This window comes from Asparagus officinalis, chromosome 7 (genome assembly GCF_001876935.1).
Source record: "Asparagus officinalis chromosome 7, Aspof.V1, whole genome shotgun sequence".
Classification (NCBI taxonomy): Eukaryota; Viridiplantae; Streptophyta; class Magnoliopsida; order Asparagales; family Asparagaceae; genus Asparagus; species Asparagus officinalis.
This window is the reverse complement of record NC_033800.1, coordinates 120178882-120194581: the sequence shown is the minus strand read 5'-3', so window position 1 is coordinate 120194581 and position 15700 is coordinate 120178882. Positions and strand designations below refer to the sequence as shown.

Genomic DNA, 15700 nt, shown 5'->3' with positions numbered 1-15700 from the left:
GTAATGCTCATTCCAAATGCCTAATAGAAAATATTCAAATAGTATATGGTTAGGTCTAACTCTACATCGAACTCTAAGAACTCTTCCTTGTTTGAATGCAAGTGGATCAAACTAAGTAGCTTTTATGCAAGGAGTTCTCACTCTTGTCAAGACCTCCCTACATAAAGTAGTCTGACTGATAATTATTACCAACCTTTCCGGTGCAGAGGACACAACCATCATAAAGGAATGTTCTTCGTTAAGAGTTGTGATTTGGAAGCGTACACTCTTTCAAAATGTGTCAATTTGCAATATAAGACCATTTTTTCAGTCATGCACTAGATCTCCAAAGGTCTCATTAACTCTACTAACAAAGATCTAAATAATTTTAATATCACAATTAATTGAAGCAGTAGACTATCTCAAAACTACTAATCATACAGACATAAAATTACCAAGATATAAATGTTTATCAATTTGGAGATTTTCCTCATACACAACTTGTACGCAAAGTTTGTTATATCATGTTAATTACATCCTAAAATGCCCATTATAACAGGATAAGCAACCCACTTCGTCCTAGTATTTTATTTGCTCCCAGCTATTAGGTTGTACATTTGACCTCCTTTTTTGACATGAATCTTAGAGAGCATTAACATCTCCATATACCTCTTTCGAATTGTTTCTTGTAGAGGGTCTCTCCAACTCTAGGAAGCTAAAAAGTACCTTAAAGGGGCTCTGGCAGTATCAGAGGCAGAGCTAGCTAAAGCCCAAAGGGGCCTTGGACCCTCCTTGATTTTTGTATATTTTCAAATATATAAATATTTATGAAACATCCCAAACATAATGCACACTTGCAAAAATTCTAAAATCTCAATATTGCAAACTAAACCCAAATATCAATATCAACTTTAAAAAAGTGTCTTGCCATAAACTTTGCTGGATATTGTGAGTAAGTAAATGTTTGACTATTTTGTTGATATTTTTACATCGCAGTTAAAAATTAACCTATCAAAGTTAATGATTTGTTGATATGGGAGGTATTTTTTTCCCAGAGTTGTTGATGATTTGGGATAGTTTTGAAAACATTGAAATTTGAGGGAAACATATGCAAATATGCATAATTTAAGGGGTATTTGTACAAACACCCCCAAAAGAAAAAAAATGCCTAGGTTAATAATAACTTCATAAATCATAGATGGTAAATGTATGATCCCTAGAACTCTCAATTTTTTTCCATTCCTCTCGTGAGTCGCGAACAAATTGCAAATAGATCACAAGTCGTTTGTGTTTCTCGTGAGTGTTCTCTCCGCCCTTATCCGCATGTGTTCCCTCCACCTTCATCTGCCTGTGTTCCTCCACCTCCATCTCTCGCACTCCACCAGACATTATTCTGATTCATTTTCTATGTTTTTCTCTCTTCTAATTTCGACTCTCCTTACCAAAATTCCTAACTCGGCAACTGGCCATTATATTCTCTAGAAAATTGTCTATCCCTTCCTTGTGGGAAAGAAATTCTTACCATGTTGGACGATCTAGGGGAAAAATTAGATTGCTCTCTAGCAATTTCACTCGGATTCTTATCTCTACATGGTTCTTTCCACTATTAGTTTTGAGGATGTGGTTTTACGATTCTCAATTCTAGGACTTTGGAATGAATGAAACGATAGGATTTTCTATAATAAATTCAGAGAACCTGACACTCTTTGTCTTTCGATTGTACGGTCATTTTCTTTTTGGTATGATAGCATCACTTTACACCGGAATAGATGACTGAATCAAAATGGAGTGACACCTTGATTCAGAAAGTTGACTAGTTTAGTTTTCCAAATATTCCTTTTCTAATCATGCCAGTTACCTTCTATTGTACTTCTCCCTCCTTTCTTCCTTTCTCTTCCATGTATATTCTGTATCTTTTCTCTAGCTAATAATATTCGGGCATCTTCCCCTGGTTACTCAAGAAAAAAATTTCCCCAACTAATTCGTTTCCTAGTTTTCCATACGTGCAACATACCCAAAGTAGTTTGATACCACAGAAACTTTGTCCTTCCCTTTTAGGCTTTTATCTAGTACACACGACCTTTTATTACCAATGGAGTTCATCTCCCTTTCCAAGTATACAACATCACTTGGCAGGTACGTACTACTGAGTGAGCATGCATTGCAGTTGTCTGCAACGCCCGTAATGAACACCTCAGTTTAGGCGCTAATGGAATCTAATCATGATGACTACAACCCGCATTCTTTCTGTCCCATCAATAAATCACTTGATTTACACAAAACAATTTAGGAAACACGAAGAACCTTTTCTTTTTAATGGAAAACTACGCACCGAAATGTCTGACAATTTCAATCCAGGGCTTCCTTATCTTTCCAATTTCCTCTTTATTGTTGTACCAAGCTCTTCCTGATAATTACTGCAAACTAGGTGATTGCAATAGTCATCTAGGATTAATCTTAACTTATGTGATCAACAAGGGACTTGCTGATGGATGATCAGATAACTTGAACTCGATGATTATGAAATTGGACTTTAACATGATGTTGCAAAAAATCATGCACTTAAAATTGCTATAAGTTCATTGGATAGATGACTATATCATGCACTTAAAACTACCATAAGTTCATTGAGTAGACGACTATAACATACAATTTGAGTACACTGACATGTGCATTAGTGAACAAAGTGAAGAACTTCAAGAAAGTTGGTAAGACATGAATCATGGTGCAAAGGTCATTACTCCAAGGTGACCCTAGATAGGAAATTTTTTGAAAACAAACCCCTTTTGAAACTTATTTATACAAAACAACTCATTTGCATCTTATTTATCAAAACCGACTCAGTTTCAGCCATCTGGCTGAAACTGGATCGGTTTGACGAAAAATTGTCTGAAACTTCACGGGACTTTAAGTGCCGTGAAGTTTTGTTATGTAAAAAACTTCACGGAACTTCAAGTCCCGTGAAGTTTGGTATTTTTTTCGCCAAAACCAACCCAGTTTCAACCATCTTTTTCTCCAAAACTGACCCAGTTTCAGCCCTACACTAGAAGAAAGGGCAAAACTCCCCAGGACTTACTTCTAGTTCTGAGAAAAGTGAAATTTTTCAGTAAAATTAAGGTTAAATATCAGAAAGCCCACCTAACTTTGGACGACTATGAGATAACCCCCCATAATTTCCAAAATATCAGAAAATCCTCTTTAAGTTTAGTGGTTATCAGAAAACCCCTTTTAACTTTCAACATTTTTCCCAAAAAACCCAGAAAAGCATGAACAATGAATTTCAATGGGAAAAACATCCCCCTGCGCAATTTTACACACCCATGCGAAAATTGCAGTTAATGCTGTCAGGGAGTTTTATGAGAAAAATATTGAAGTTAAAGGGGGTTTTCTGATAACCCCTAAACTTGAAGGGGGATTTCTAATGTTTTGAAATTTATGGGGGTTATCTAATAAGCATCCAAAGTTTTTGAGGAAAAATAGTCATCCAAAGTAAAGAGGTTTTCTGCTATATAGCCTAAAATTAACACAATTCAACTTTCCTTGCACGTGTAGGACCAAAATTGAACTACAATTTCTTCTTCTAGCTTTCTACGCCACCGCCATCAGAGCACATCGATCTCAATCAAAAAGTGATCTCCTAGATATAAGAATCCATAAACTCTAGAGCAAATAAAACCAATGTCTTCGGTTTTAGGGTTCAAGAAACCCTAACTTGATTCAGAATCAAAGGGCTGATTTAAGGAAGAATTATTCCCTTCAATATCCCGATTCAACGCCGCCGTGAACGCCTCCACATCCGCGCCCGAATGCATACTTTCATCCTGCTAATTTCACCCCCAAAACGAGTCAAAATTAGTTTTTTCTTTTGGTAAAATAGAATCGAGAAATGTTCAAGCGATATTGTTGTTGAAAATTGATGAAAAAACTCGACCTCGTCGTCTTCAAGCAGTCTAATGATGGATGGATCCATGGGAGAATTTTGAGAGAGGAGTCGAGTTCAGAGAGGGAGAGTAGCGTTACAGTTTCAGAGGAACCCTAAATTATTGAAGAGGAGGCCTCCTCCGATTTTGGCGCGTACAAAGAGGCAGTTTGAGCTAGAGCAAGCTGTCAGTATTTAAACAGCGTACAGGGTTTTCAGATGAACGAGTTCTTGACACCCACCATCACCGTCAAAAGGCCGATTGGTTAGTTTCCTAAAAGCTAGGAAAAAGAAATGAAAACAAGAAAAAGAAATGAAATCAAGAAAATAATGTATGGTCCACTTTTCCAACTTTTAAGCTCATTTCCGTATTTTTTTTATAGGAATTGAGTTTCTATGTTTTTGGAGTCCACCTACCTATTCATAGGGGTGTCCAAAAAACCCGCGGCCCGGTCCCGGGGTCGGCCCGGAAACCCGGGCCAAACCCGGGTCCGGGCCCGGCCCCAAAATATGATGCCGGTCAGCGCCGGGTCGAGCCCGGGCGGCCAGGCAACAAGGTCACCCTGGGTGACCGTGATGAAAAACCGGCCCGGCTCGGCCCGGCCCGACAGTTACAATTTGTGACCGTTGGCCGGATATGGCCGGGCTGGCCCGACCCGGCGCGTCATTTTGACCGTTTATGGCCCCGGCTCGTCCCGGAACAGGCCAAATGGCCATATTTGGCCATTTGACCGATTTGCCCCTTAAAATGGTAAAAAAAGGCTAGACTATGAGGGTTTTTTGGTCATTTGCCTAGGGGACTGCCTCTATAAATAGAGGAGGGTTTTCACTTCTTTTCCTCACACCAAAACTCTTCTACTTCTCTCTAATACTCTCTTATGCAATATTATACTCTCTTATATCTCTTATATTTTCTAATACTTCTATCAAATGGCTTCTGAATCTGATTATGAAGAGCAACACCTATCTCCTACCGATCCAGAAATGAGTCCTCCTACAACAACTACTCCTTCTCCTACCGGTGTTAATCCTGAATCTGGTGGCGACGAATCTATTGCACCAAGAGCTCCTAAAAGGCTGAGATCCGATGTGTGGAATTTTTTTGCGAAGATTGACGTTACCAAGTATGAACACGGTAGGATCATGTAAAACCCCATATTTTTTTATTAGAAGTATATGTGAATTATTGGGGATAAATAATTCTATTGTGGTAAATGACTTGAGGTTATTGATATACTGGATAACAAGTTATCAGATATGTATGAATGTATTTTTATAGAGTTTTGTGCATTGGTTTTGACAAATTAGCAAAAACATGCACGGATCTGGAAAATGTCTGCTCAATCGACTTATGAGCCGACTTATGAGTCGACTTATGAGTCGACTGATGAGTCGACCGATGAGTCGACTAACGGGCTGATTTCGGGTTTTATTTTTAGTTGCGGGTTTGGTTAAGTTTCGTTCGGGTTTTAACCATATTATATAATTCCTTTTACCCGAAACCAACCCTTTTCCATCAGTTTTTAGAACCCTAGCACCCTCTCCCTCTCTAACCCTAGATCCAGTTTTCGGCGGCAAGTTTGAGGGATTCGGGGAGTTTTTCAGCAGTTTTGGGCATTTCAGCGAAGGGGGATTTGTTCTCTCTCATTTCTGGAGATCCAACAGCATATCAGAGGCGAGTAACATCTCGCCCAGCCCTATACCCACTGTTTGTATAGTTTTATTTGGTTTTATTTCGGATTTATTGAGCCTAAATCATTATTTTGCGTATAAAAGTATATCTCTATAGCGTATGATGCGAGAAGTCAAATGTTTTGGTTAATAAAAGCTCACCAACGTTTTGTAATATAGATCCAGATCTGGAATTTGTTTAAAGATGAGTTTTAATGTGATTTATTGTTTTTAATACATTTTTAAACATATATAAATATGTTTAGGGTTTTAATGTAAGTGATTACATGCATATCTTTCGTTTCAGTTTGTTACATATGTGTAATAATGATATTTATGTTGCTGGAAATGATGAAGAAGAAATTTAGGTTAACTTCTTTGCAAATAATCAACGAAAACAGAAACTAGGAATTTTCTGCTCAGTCGATCAATGAGTCGACTTATCAGTCGACTCATGAGTCGACTGATGAGTCGACCAATGAGTTGACTTACGGGAAATTTATTGTCTTTCTTAGTTTATGTCTGTCAGGTCGACTAATGAGTCGAGTGATGATCCCAGTCGACTCATGAGTCGACTGACGAGGAAATTTCTAGTTTTTCCTTGTTTTGGATCTGTTTGAGTTGTTTTGTTTTAACCGAAACCGTTTGGGCATGTTTACTGTCTTTGCATGCTTCTATATGAACGAGGAGTCGCCTCGGATAGCTGATATTCAAATTTATTGTTTAACTTGCATCTTTACATGTGAGATGATATGCGGACACGAGTTTAAGTTTACACACCGAGGCGTGTGTGAAATTCGTATAGGTATATCTTTCCACTTATCTCATCGATAGTTACACAGTTTGTTCAGTCCTCGTGTTGGACTATAATCCGTTTTAGTCCTCGTGTTGGACATTTACCTTTTGTTCATGTGTTGGACATCAGTTTAAACCTTGAGTTGACACTTATACTTGTATAGACTGGACATGACACTTATATGAGTTGTGACATGACACTGTAATTAAGTTCTGAGATGAGTTTGTCTTCTTTTATTATTGTGCTTGCATTAGATTTTGGGTTAGGTATTTAGGGATTTATAATTTGAGATACAAGGTATATACATGAGGGTTTCTTTGTTAGGATTATTTCGTTCGACGTACCTATGCTCATGTTGTAATTTTGTAAATACTAAAATCCTCTTATACGTAAGTAAATTACAATTTGAGCTACAAGGTATATACATGAGGATTTCCTTGTTTGGATTATTTCGCTCGGCGTACTTATGCTCACGTTGTAATGACCTAAATAGGATCAGTGATTTCATATATGTATGTATTAACTGTATTTTCGATATACAACGAGCCCTTTCCCTTGGGGTTGGTTGTGATGTTGCTCGCTAGCGCTTTGACGCTCGTTGTCCCTTCCCCTTTCAGGTAACGAGCCAGGAGCCTAGAGAGTCACAGGTTGATGGCGATGCATATTAGTTTTAGCTGTCTATTTAGTTATATTTTCTTTTGAGCTCTACTGTAGACTTTTGTTTAGACATTTGAGAGTTTTATTCTAGAAGTTGAAAATGTTGTGTGCCTTATTTCCTCTTGTTAGATATTTTGTATTTGAGACTTGTTGAGTACTCCAGTTTATTTATTTTAGGCATTGACTTGTACTTCAGTATGCTAGATGATGGAATATTAATTTGATTTCTATTATTTTATCTGTTGATTTCGGTATTATCTTTTACTTGCTTATGTACTTACATCTTTTATTGACTCTACTAGAGAGATAGTAATTGTGATGGTAAAACATATTATTGCACGGTGTGGTGCATGACAGGTTTGACATTCTTGATTTTACCTTGGACTGTAACCTTGTGTGAACCCAGGGGCATCACAGTTGGTATCAGAGCTCTAGTTCCAGTATCCTTAGGATCATCTTATGTCGAGTCGTGGAGCTAGGATAGAGTTTCTTAGGATTCATGAATAGAGTCCGTAAGAATTCCCTAGTATGAGTGAGGACGATATATGTTTATATCTCGAAATTTAAGGATATTTTTTTATGACAACTATTTTTGTGTAAATTTAAAGTATTTGTGTGAATACTAAATTGTTGTGAAAATCATATTGTGATATGCTATGTATGTGTATATGTCTATTTTGACTCATAAACTCTTATTTATTTTATGATCAGAGAGATGGCAGGACGTGGTAGACCTCGTACTCGGAGAGCTGGACAGGCAGAGTCATAGCAGGCTCTACCTGAGCCACATCAAGCTCAACCGGAGCCACAGCAGACTCTACCTGAGCCACAACAGGCTTCCCAGTATCTTATTGATCTCATGGCTCCCATCATAACTAGGATGGAAGCAATTGAGGAGCTTGTGGCGAATCATGTCGCGCCACCACCACCACCATCACCACCAGCAGATCAGTCGCAGGGGATACCAGTAGTTCCTATCAATAAGAGACCCCCAGAGGCCGTACCTACAGCTATTCCACCAACAGTCCCAGATAGAGCCACAGAGCAGGAGGCTTGGCTCCGTATGGTTGAGAGGTACCAGAAGATGAGAGCACCTGAGTTCCAGGGGTCAGCAGATCCTCTTGCAGCCCATAAGTGGAAGGAGGATGTGAGTAACATCCTCGATATACTTAATGTGGATTCGGTCCAGAAGCAGAGATTAGCGTCCTACAGTCTGAAGGGAGACGCCGGGAGATGGTATAGGCTCCACTTCACTCCAGAGCACCAAATGACCCTCGTATGGGAGGACTTTATTTATTTCTTCGATGGACAGTATATTTCTTCTATAGTACGGACTGGGAAGGAGCTTGAGTTGTCCTGGTTAACTCAGGGGGACATGTCAGTGGCAGATTTTGAGAGTAGATTTATGGAGTTACTGCACTTCATGGGCATGTGGCAGACAGGAGAGCGCCAGACTCAGATGTTCTTAGTAGGGCTCCGTCCTAATCTTCGTCGATACCTCGTCTCGAGGAAGTTCTATTCAGTTCGAGAGGTAGCAGAAGCCGCCACATCACAGGAGATTGAGACTGCCATGTTTCAGAAGGATAAGGAAGGGAAGACCAAGGCAGGGCAGACAAGGGATAAGGGCAAGAACAAGAGGCCTTTTTTTGGATCCCAGCAGCAACAGCAAGGCCCTCATAAGAAGGGACCTTAGCAGGATCAGAGAGCGCATCAACAGCGCAAGTTCTAGGGAGTGTGTTTTAACTATCACAAGGTCGGAAATAAGGCATCGGAGTGCCATAGCACACCAGCAGGAGCTCAATAGGGAAAGGGTCCGAACCAGCAGCAACAGCGACAGCAGGGCAGAGGTCAGGGCCAGTAGACGAGACTTGAGGCACCGCCAGCAGCACAGAAGACTGAGGGGAAAATTCGTGTAGTTCAGGAGGTTCCTCAGGGGCAGATAGTTCCGTATTCTCCAGCACTAGCAACAAAGCAGTATCCAGCCACAGGCAGAGTATATGCGGTAATACCGCGTGATCATGGAGCTAGCGAACCAGTGGTGGAGAGTACGTTCCTTGTGAATTCTTTTTTCACCCGTATTCTCTTCGATTCGGGAGCTTCGCATTCCTTCATTTCGTATAATTTTATGTCTAGACTCCAGCTCGTAGCTCAGCCATTAGACACCCCTTTATCAGTTTCCACCCCTTTAGGTGAGATATCGCTTCTGGAGAGTGTTTGTAGGAGGTGTACTATCAGTAGGTGAGATATCGCTTCTGGAGAGTGTTTGTAGGAGGTGTACTATCAGTCTAGATGAGTCGGAGTTCGTCGTTGATTTGATAGTGTTGTTTATGTCCGAGTTTGATGTTATCCTTAGTATGGATTGGTTATCTTCCTACCATGTTAGTATTGACTGCTTTGCGAAGACAGTCAATTTGCGGGTGTCTGATGGGTCCGAGATGATTGTGGCAACCTCTCAGGGTAACCGTTTTGCGGAGTCATTTCTGGCGTACATCGAGGAAGTGATGCGACGGGATCAGGGTACTGATTTGTTGGAGACTAGAGTTGTCTCACAGTATCAGGATGTCTTTCAGGACATACCTGGGTTACCTCCTGTGAGAGAGGTCGAGTTTTGTATTGAGTTGCAGCCGGGCACAGCCCCGATATCCCACGCACCCTATCGCATGTCACCAGCTGAGATGAGGGAGCTTCAGACCCAGTTGGATAAGTTGTTAGCTCAGGGATTTATTCGTCGGAGTCGTTCTCCATGGGACATGCCAGTTCCTTTCGTGAAGAAGAAGGATGGTAGTATGAGATTGTGCATTGATTATAGAGAGTTGAATAAGGTAACTATCCGGAATAGGTACCCATTACCTAGGATTGATGACTTGTTCGACCAGTTGCAGGGAGCGTAGTATTTCTCGAAGATTGATCTTTAATCTGGTTATCATCAGTTACGGGTTCGGGAGATGGATATCCCCAAGACTGCTTTTCTTACTCGATATGGATCATTCGAGTTCATGGTCATGCCATTTGGGTTGACCAATGCACCCGTGGTATTCATGGATTTGATGAATCAGGTTTTTCGTCCCTTCTTGGATCAGTTTGTGATTGTTTTTATCGATGATATTCTCATTTATTCGAGATCGAAGACAGAACACGAGCAGCACCTATGGTTAGCTTTGAGGACTCTGCAGGAGCATCAGTTATATGTCAAGTTTAACATGTGTGAATTTTGGCTTTCAGAAGTCAGATTTCTCAGCCACGTCATCAGTAGAGAGGGCATAGCAGTGGATTCGACTAAGGTTACAGCAGTTCTTGATTGGGAACCACCAAAGACGGTGACAGAGATTTATAGCTTCTTGGGCTTAGCTGGTTATTACAAGAAGTTCATGCAGGACTTCTCGAAGATTTCGATGCCACTTACATGCCTTACGAAGAAGGGTGTACAGTTTATTTGGAGTGTGGAGTGCCAGAAGGCCTTTGATATCTTGAAGACTAAGTTAACTTCAGCATCAGTTTTGACTATTCTAAGCAGCGATAAGACATTCGTCGTCTACACAGATGCATCATTGGTAGGATTAGGAGGCGTCTTGATACAGACTCAGAGGGTAGTAGCATATATCTTATGGCAGTTGAGGGTGCATGAGCAGAACTATCCCACTCATGATTTGGAGTTAGCACCAGTAGTATTTGCATTGAAGTCATGAAGACACTACTTGTATGGAGTGCAGTTTGAGCTGTTCATAGACCACCAGAGTCTGAAGTATCTTTTCTCTCAGAAGGAACTCAACCAGAGACAGAGGAGATGGATTGAGTTTATCAAGGACTACGAGTTCGCGATTCAGTATCATCCGGGGAAGGCGAATATCGTAGCAGATGCTTTGAGTAAGAAGCGTCGACATCAGGTTTCAGCTTTGAGGTGTTCATTATATAGAGATCTTCTTACTCTTAGCCAGTTTGATTTTAAACCCGAGATAGGTGAAACCAGTGCATTTTTGGGAGCTGTGTCAGTTTAGCCATCTTGGAGTACCAGAGTAGTCAGAGCTCAGCTGGAAGACTCTTGGATTCAAATCCAAAGGAGGAGATTTCCAAAGAGCCTAAGGCTGATTAGACCATTGGAGCAGATGGAGATCTACGGATGAAGGGTAGGATGGTTATGTTATCCAGTGTAGAGCTAAAAAGAGAGTTATTTGATGAGGCTTATTGTACTAGGTACACAGTACATCCAGGGACCACTAAGATGTACAAGGACTTGAAGAGACACTTCTGGTGGAGTGGTATGCATAGAGAGATTGCAGAGTATGTGGCTAAGTGTTTTACCTGTCAGCAGATGAAGGCAGAGCATCAGAGACCAGCAGGAACACTTCAGCCTTTACCCATCCCAGAGTGGAAATAGGCGAATATTTCTATGGACTTCATTGTAGGGTTGCCGAAGTCGAAGAAGAGGAATGATTCTGTTTGGGTGATAGTGGATCGGTTGACGAAGTCAGCATATTTTATTCCAGTGAGGACTACATATACAGCTGAGGCGTATGCGAGGATATTTATTCGGGAGATAGTCCGACTTCATGGAGTTCCTGATACGATTGTGTCGGATTGAGGTTCAGTGTTCACTTCACATTTTTGGAGGAGTTTCCATGATTCGTTCGGCAGCAGGTTATCTTATAGCAGTGTATTCCACCCACAGACAGATGGTCAAACGGAGAGGGTAAATCAGGTGTTGGAAGACATGTTGCGGGCTTGTGTCATAGACTTTCAAGGTAGCTGGGAGGAGCATATTCCATTGATAGAGTTCGCTTATAACAATAGTTATCAAGCGACGATCGGTATGGCCCCATATGAGGTATTGTACGGGAGACCTTGTGGATCACTGATATGTTGGGCAGAGCCAGAGGACAGCTTAATGCTTAGGCCAGAGTTTGTGAGGCAGACTACTGAGAAGGTAGCATTGATTAGAGAGAGGATTTTAGCCGCTTAGAGTCGGCAAAATAGCTATGCAGATAAGAGACGAAGACCCTTGGAGTTTCAGGTTGGAGATTCGGTTATGCTGAAGGTATCGCCTATGAAAGACGTTCAGCGATCGGGAGACGGGGAAAGCTTACACCGAGGTATATTGGACCCTTCCGGATTTTGGAGCGCATTGGAGCTGTGTCATACAGACTAGATCTTCTAGCATCGATGTCTAGTATACACAATATATTTTATGTTTCTATGCTCAAGAAGCACTTGCATGATGAGGAGCAATAGAGAGTGTTGGATGCACCAGAGATTGAGCTTCAGGAGGATTTGACTACTATTGAGATTCCGGTTTATATACTTGTTAGAGAGGACAAGAGACTTAGAAACAAGGTAATTTCTTTGGTGAAAGTTCAGTGGAACCGAAGAGGCGTTGAGGAGATTTCTTGGGAGCGAGAAGAGGACATGCATCGCGACTATCCACACATGTTTGAGTAGGTAAATTAAATATTTTTGTATGACTTATATATGGCTTATAGATTCAATTATGGCGATGTTTATACTTAACACTAAAATGAGGGTATTACCACTTATCTCCTAAGTACTCGGAACATATGGTATATATATGAGGAGTTCCTTGTTTGGATTTTTCGCTCGATGTACTTATTCCATTTAGTTAGGGGTTAAGTGGGGGTATTTACATTTTAGATGGTTAAGTGTGGACATCAAAGATGATTTTCGAGAGCGCGAAGATGCTATATAGCGCTACTTCCTGCATTTATTGAGGAAGTGGATTGATTTATGTGTATGATTATTTGTGTGATTATATTTAGATTTAACGCTAGAATGAGGATAATTCCGCTCAATTCTTAATCTTTTGGAACACATGGTATATATATGAGGGGTTCCTTATTTGGATTTTTCGCCTGACGTACTAGTTCCATTTGATTAAGGGTTGAGTGGGAATATAGTCATCCTAGATTGTTAAATATAGGATTGTTAAATATAAATATCGCTATATGCTTGTCTAGAGTAATATTATTTGTTTGAGTATGATTTCTAAATTTCGAGGATGAAATTCTTTTAAGGGGGGAAGAATGTAAAACCCCGTATTTTTGTTAGAAGTATATGTGAATTAATGGTGATAGATAATTCTATTATGGTTAATGACTTGAGATCATAAATATACTTGACAACAAGTTATCAGATATGTATGAATGTATTTTTTATAGAGTTTTGTGCATTGGTTTTGGCAAATTAGCAAAACATGCACGGATTTGGAAATGTCTGCTCAGTCGACTTATGAGTCGACCATTGAGTCGACTTATGAGTCGACCATTGAGTCGAATTATGAGTCGACCAATGAGTCGACTAACGGGCTGATTTCGGGTTTTCTTTTAAGTTTGCGAGTCTATTCATTTTTGTTTCGGGTTTGACCGCTCATATATTATCTCTCCTACCTGAGAACACCTTTAGAACCCAAAGACCCTAGCCCCTCTCTCTCCCCTCAAACCCTAGCTTAGTGTTTGGTGATTTTGGGGGAATTTTCGGAGGATTTCAGCATGATTTTTGAGGTGCTGTCGAAGGAGGATCCAGAGGGTTCAGGAGTTTTTCAGCATATCAGAGGCGAGTAACATCTCGCCCAGCCCTACACCCACTGTTTGTATAGTTTTATTTGGTTTTATTTCGGATTTATTGAGCCTAAATCATTATTTTGCGTATAAAAATATATCTCTATGGCATATGATGCGAGAAATCAGATGTTTCAGTTAATAAAAACCCACCAACGTTTTTGTAATGTAGATCCAAATATGGAGTTAGTTTTAAACATGGGTTTCTTTGTGATTTCTTTGTTTTCAATACGTTTTTAAACATGTATAAATATGTTTAGGGTTTTAATGTAAGTAGTTACATGCAAATCTTTCATTTCTGTTGATACACATGTGTTAGAATTGGAAATATATTGTTGTACATGACAAAGAAGAACTTTAGGTTAAAACTTTTGTAGATAATCAGCGAAAGCAGAAAACTAGGAATTTTCTGCTCAGTCGACCAATGAGTCGACTTATCAGCCGACTTATGAGTCGACTAATAAGTCGACCAATGAGTCGACTGACGGGAAAATTTATAGTTTTGTGTTTTATTTTGGTCGACCAATGAGTCGACCAATCCCAGTCGACTCATGAATCGACTGATGAGGAATTCTCCAGTTTCCTCAGTTAGAATCTGTTTGGGTTGTTTCAGTTTAACTGAAACTGTTTATGCTTGTTTATTGTTGTTGCGTGCTTTAATATGAACGAGGAGTCGCCTCTAATAACGGGTATTAGAAATTATTGTTTAACCTGTATCTTTATATGTGAGATAACATACGGACACGAGTTTAGGTTTGCATACCGAGACACGTGAGAAATTAGGGTATATGCATCTGTTCATATATTTTATCTAGTCCATGTGTTGGAAAATTATGATGTGTAGTCCATGTGTTAGACATTTATCACATTCAGTCCATGTGTTGGACAATTTTCATATGCAATCCATGTGTTGGACATCTACTACATCTAGTTTTAGTCCATGTGTTCGATATCAGTTTAGACCTTGAGATTGACACTGATACTTTCATAGGCTGGACATGGCACTTATCTGAGTTACGACATGACACCGGATTTAAGTTCTGAGATGGGTTTGTCTTCTTTTATTTTTGTTCATGTATTAGATTTCGGGTTTGGTATATAGGGATTTACAATTTGAGATACAAGATATATACATGAGGGTTTTCTTATTTGGATTATTTCGCTCGACGTACCTATGCTCGTGTTGTAATTTCCTAAGTACTAAAACCCTCTTATCATTAGGGATCTACAATTTGAGCTATAAGGTATATACATGAGGGTTTCCTTATTTGGATTATTTCGCTCGACGTACTTAAGCTCATGTTGTAAGTACCTAAATAGGATCAGTGATTATATATATATATTATAACTGTATTTTCTGTATACAACGAGCCCTTTCCCTTGGGGTTGGTTGTGATGTTGCTCGCTAGCGCTTTGACGCTCGTTGTCCCCCCCCCCCTTTCAGGTAACGAGCCAGGAGCCCGTGATGGCGATGCACTTTAGCTTTAGCTATCTGTTTTAGTTATATTTTTCTTTTGAGCTCCACTGTAGACTTCTGTTTAGATATTTGTGGATTTTATTTTCTAGAAGTTGTAAAGGCTGTGTGCCTTATTTCCTCTTATTCAGACATTTTGTATTTGAGACTTGTTCAGAACTCCAGTTCATTTATTGCAGACATTGACTTGTACTTCAGTATCTTAGATGATGAAATATTAGTTTGATCTCTATTATTTCATCAGTTGTTTCTTGTATTATCTTTTACTTGTTTTTGTACCTACACCTGTTATTGACTCTACCAGAGAGATAATAATTGTGATGGTGAAACATGTTATTGCACGGTGTGGTGCATGGCAAGTTTGACATTCTTGGTTTTACCTTGGACTGCAGCCTCGCGTGAACCCAGGGGCGTCACAGTTGGTATCAGAGCTCTAGTTCCAGTATCCTTAGGATCATCCTGTGTCGAGTCGTGGAGCTAGGATAGAGTTTCTTAGGATTCATGTATAGAGTCCGATAAGGATTTCCTAGTATGAGTGAGGACGATATATGCGCATATCTCAAAATTTGAGAATATATTTTTTATGATAACTATTTTATGTTGATTAAAGATATTTACGTGAATACTATGTGTTATGA

The 15700-nt window shown here is 39.8% G+C and overlaps 1 protein-coding gene across 2 annotated transcripts in view; it reads right to left on the bottom strand.

The window, feature by feature from the left end:
• Window positions 1-4067, bottom strand: part of LOC109848626 (transcription initiation factor TFIID subunit 4b-like) — a 21841-nt gene extending 17774 nt beyond the window's left edge. The window contains exons 1-2 of one of the 2 annotated variants that reach the window (XR_002248849.1): window positions 3911-4067; window positions 3692-3800 (exon numbers count right to left, since the gene is read on the bottom strand). Coding sequence is in view for 1 of the 2 variants with exons in the window: in XM_020418235.1 (XP_020273824.1) it covers window positions 3692-3800; window positions 3911-3949 (148 nt within the window). In the remaining variant the exon portion in view is untranslated. The remainder of the gene's footprint in view (window positions 1-3691; window positions 3801-3910) is intronic. The other variant, XM_020418235.1, reaches the window with a different exon arrangement.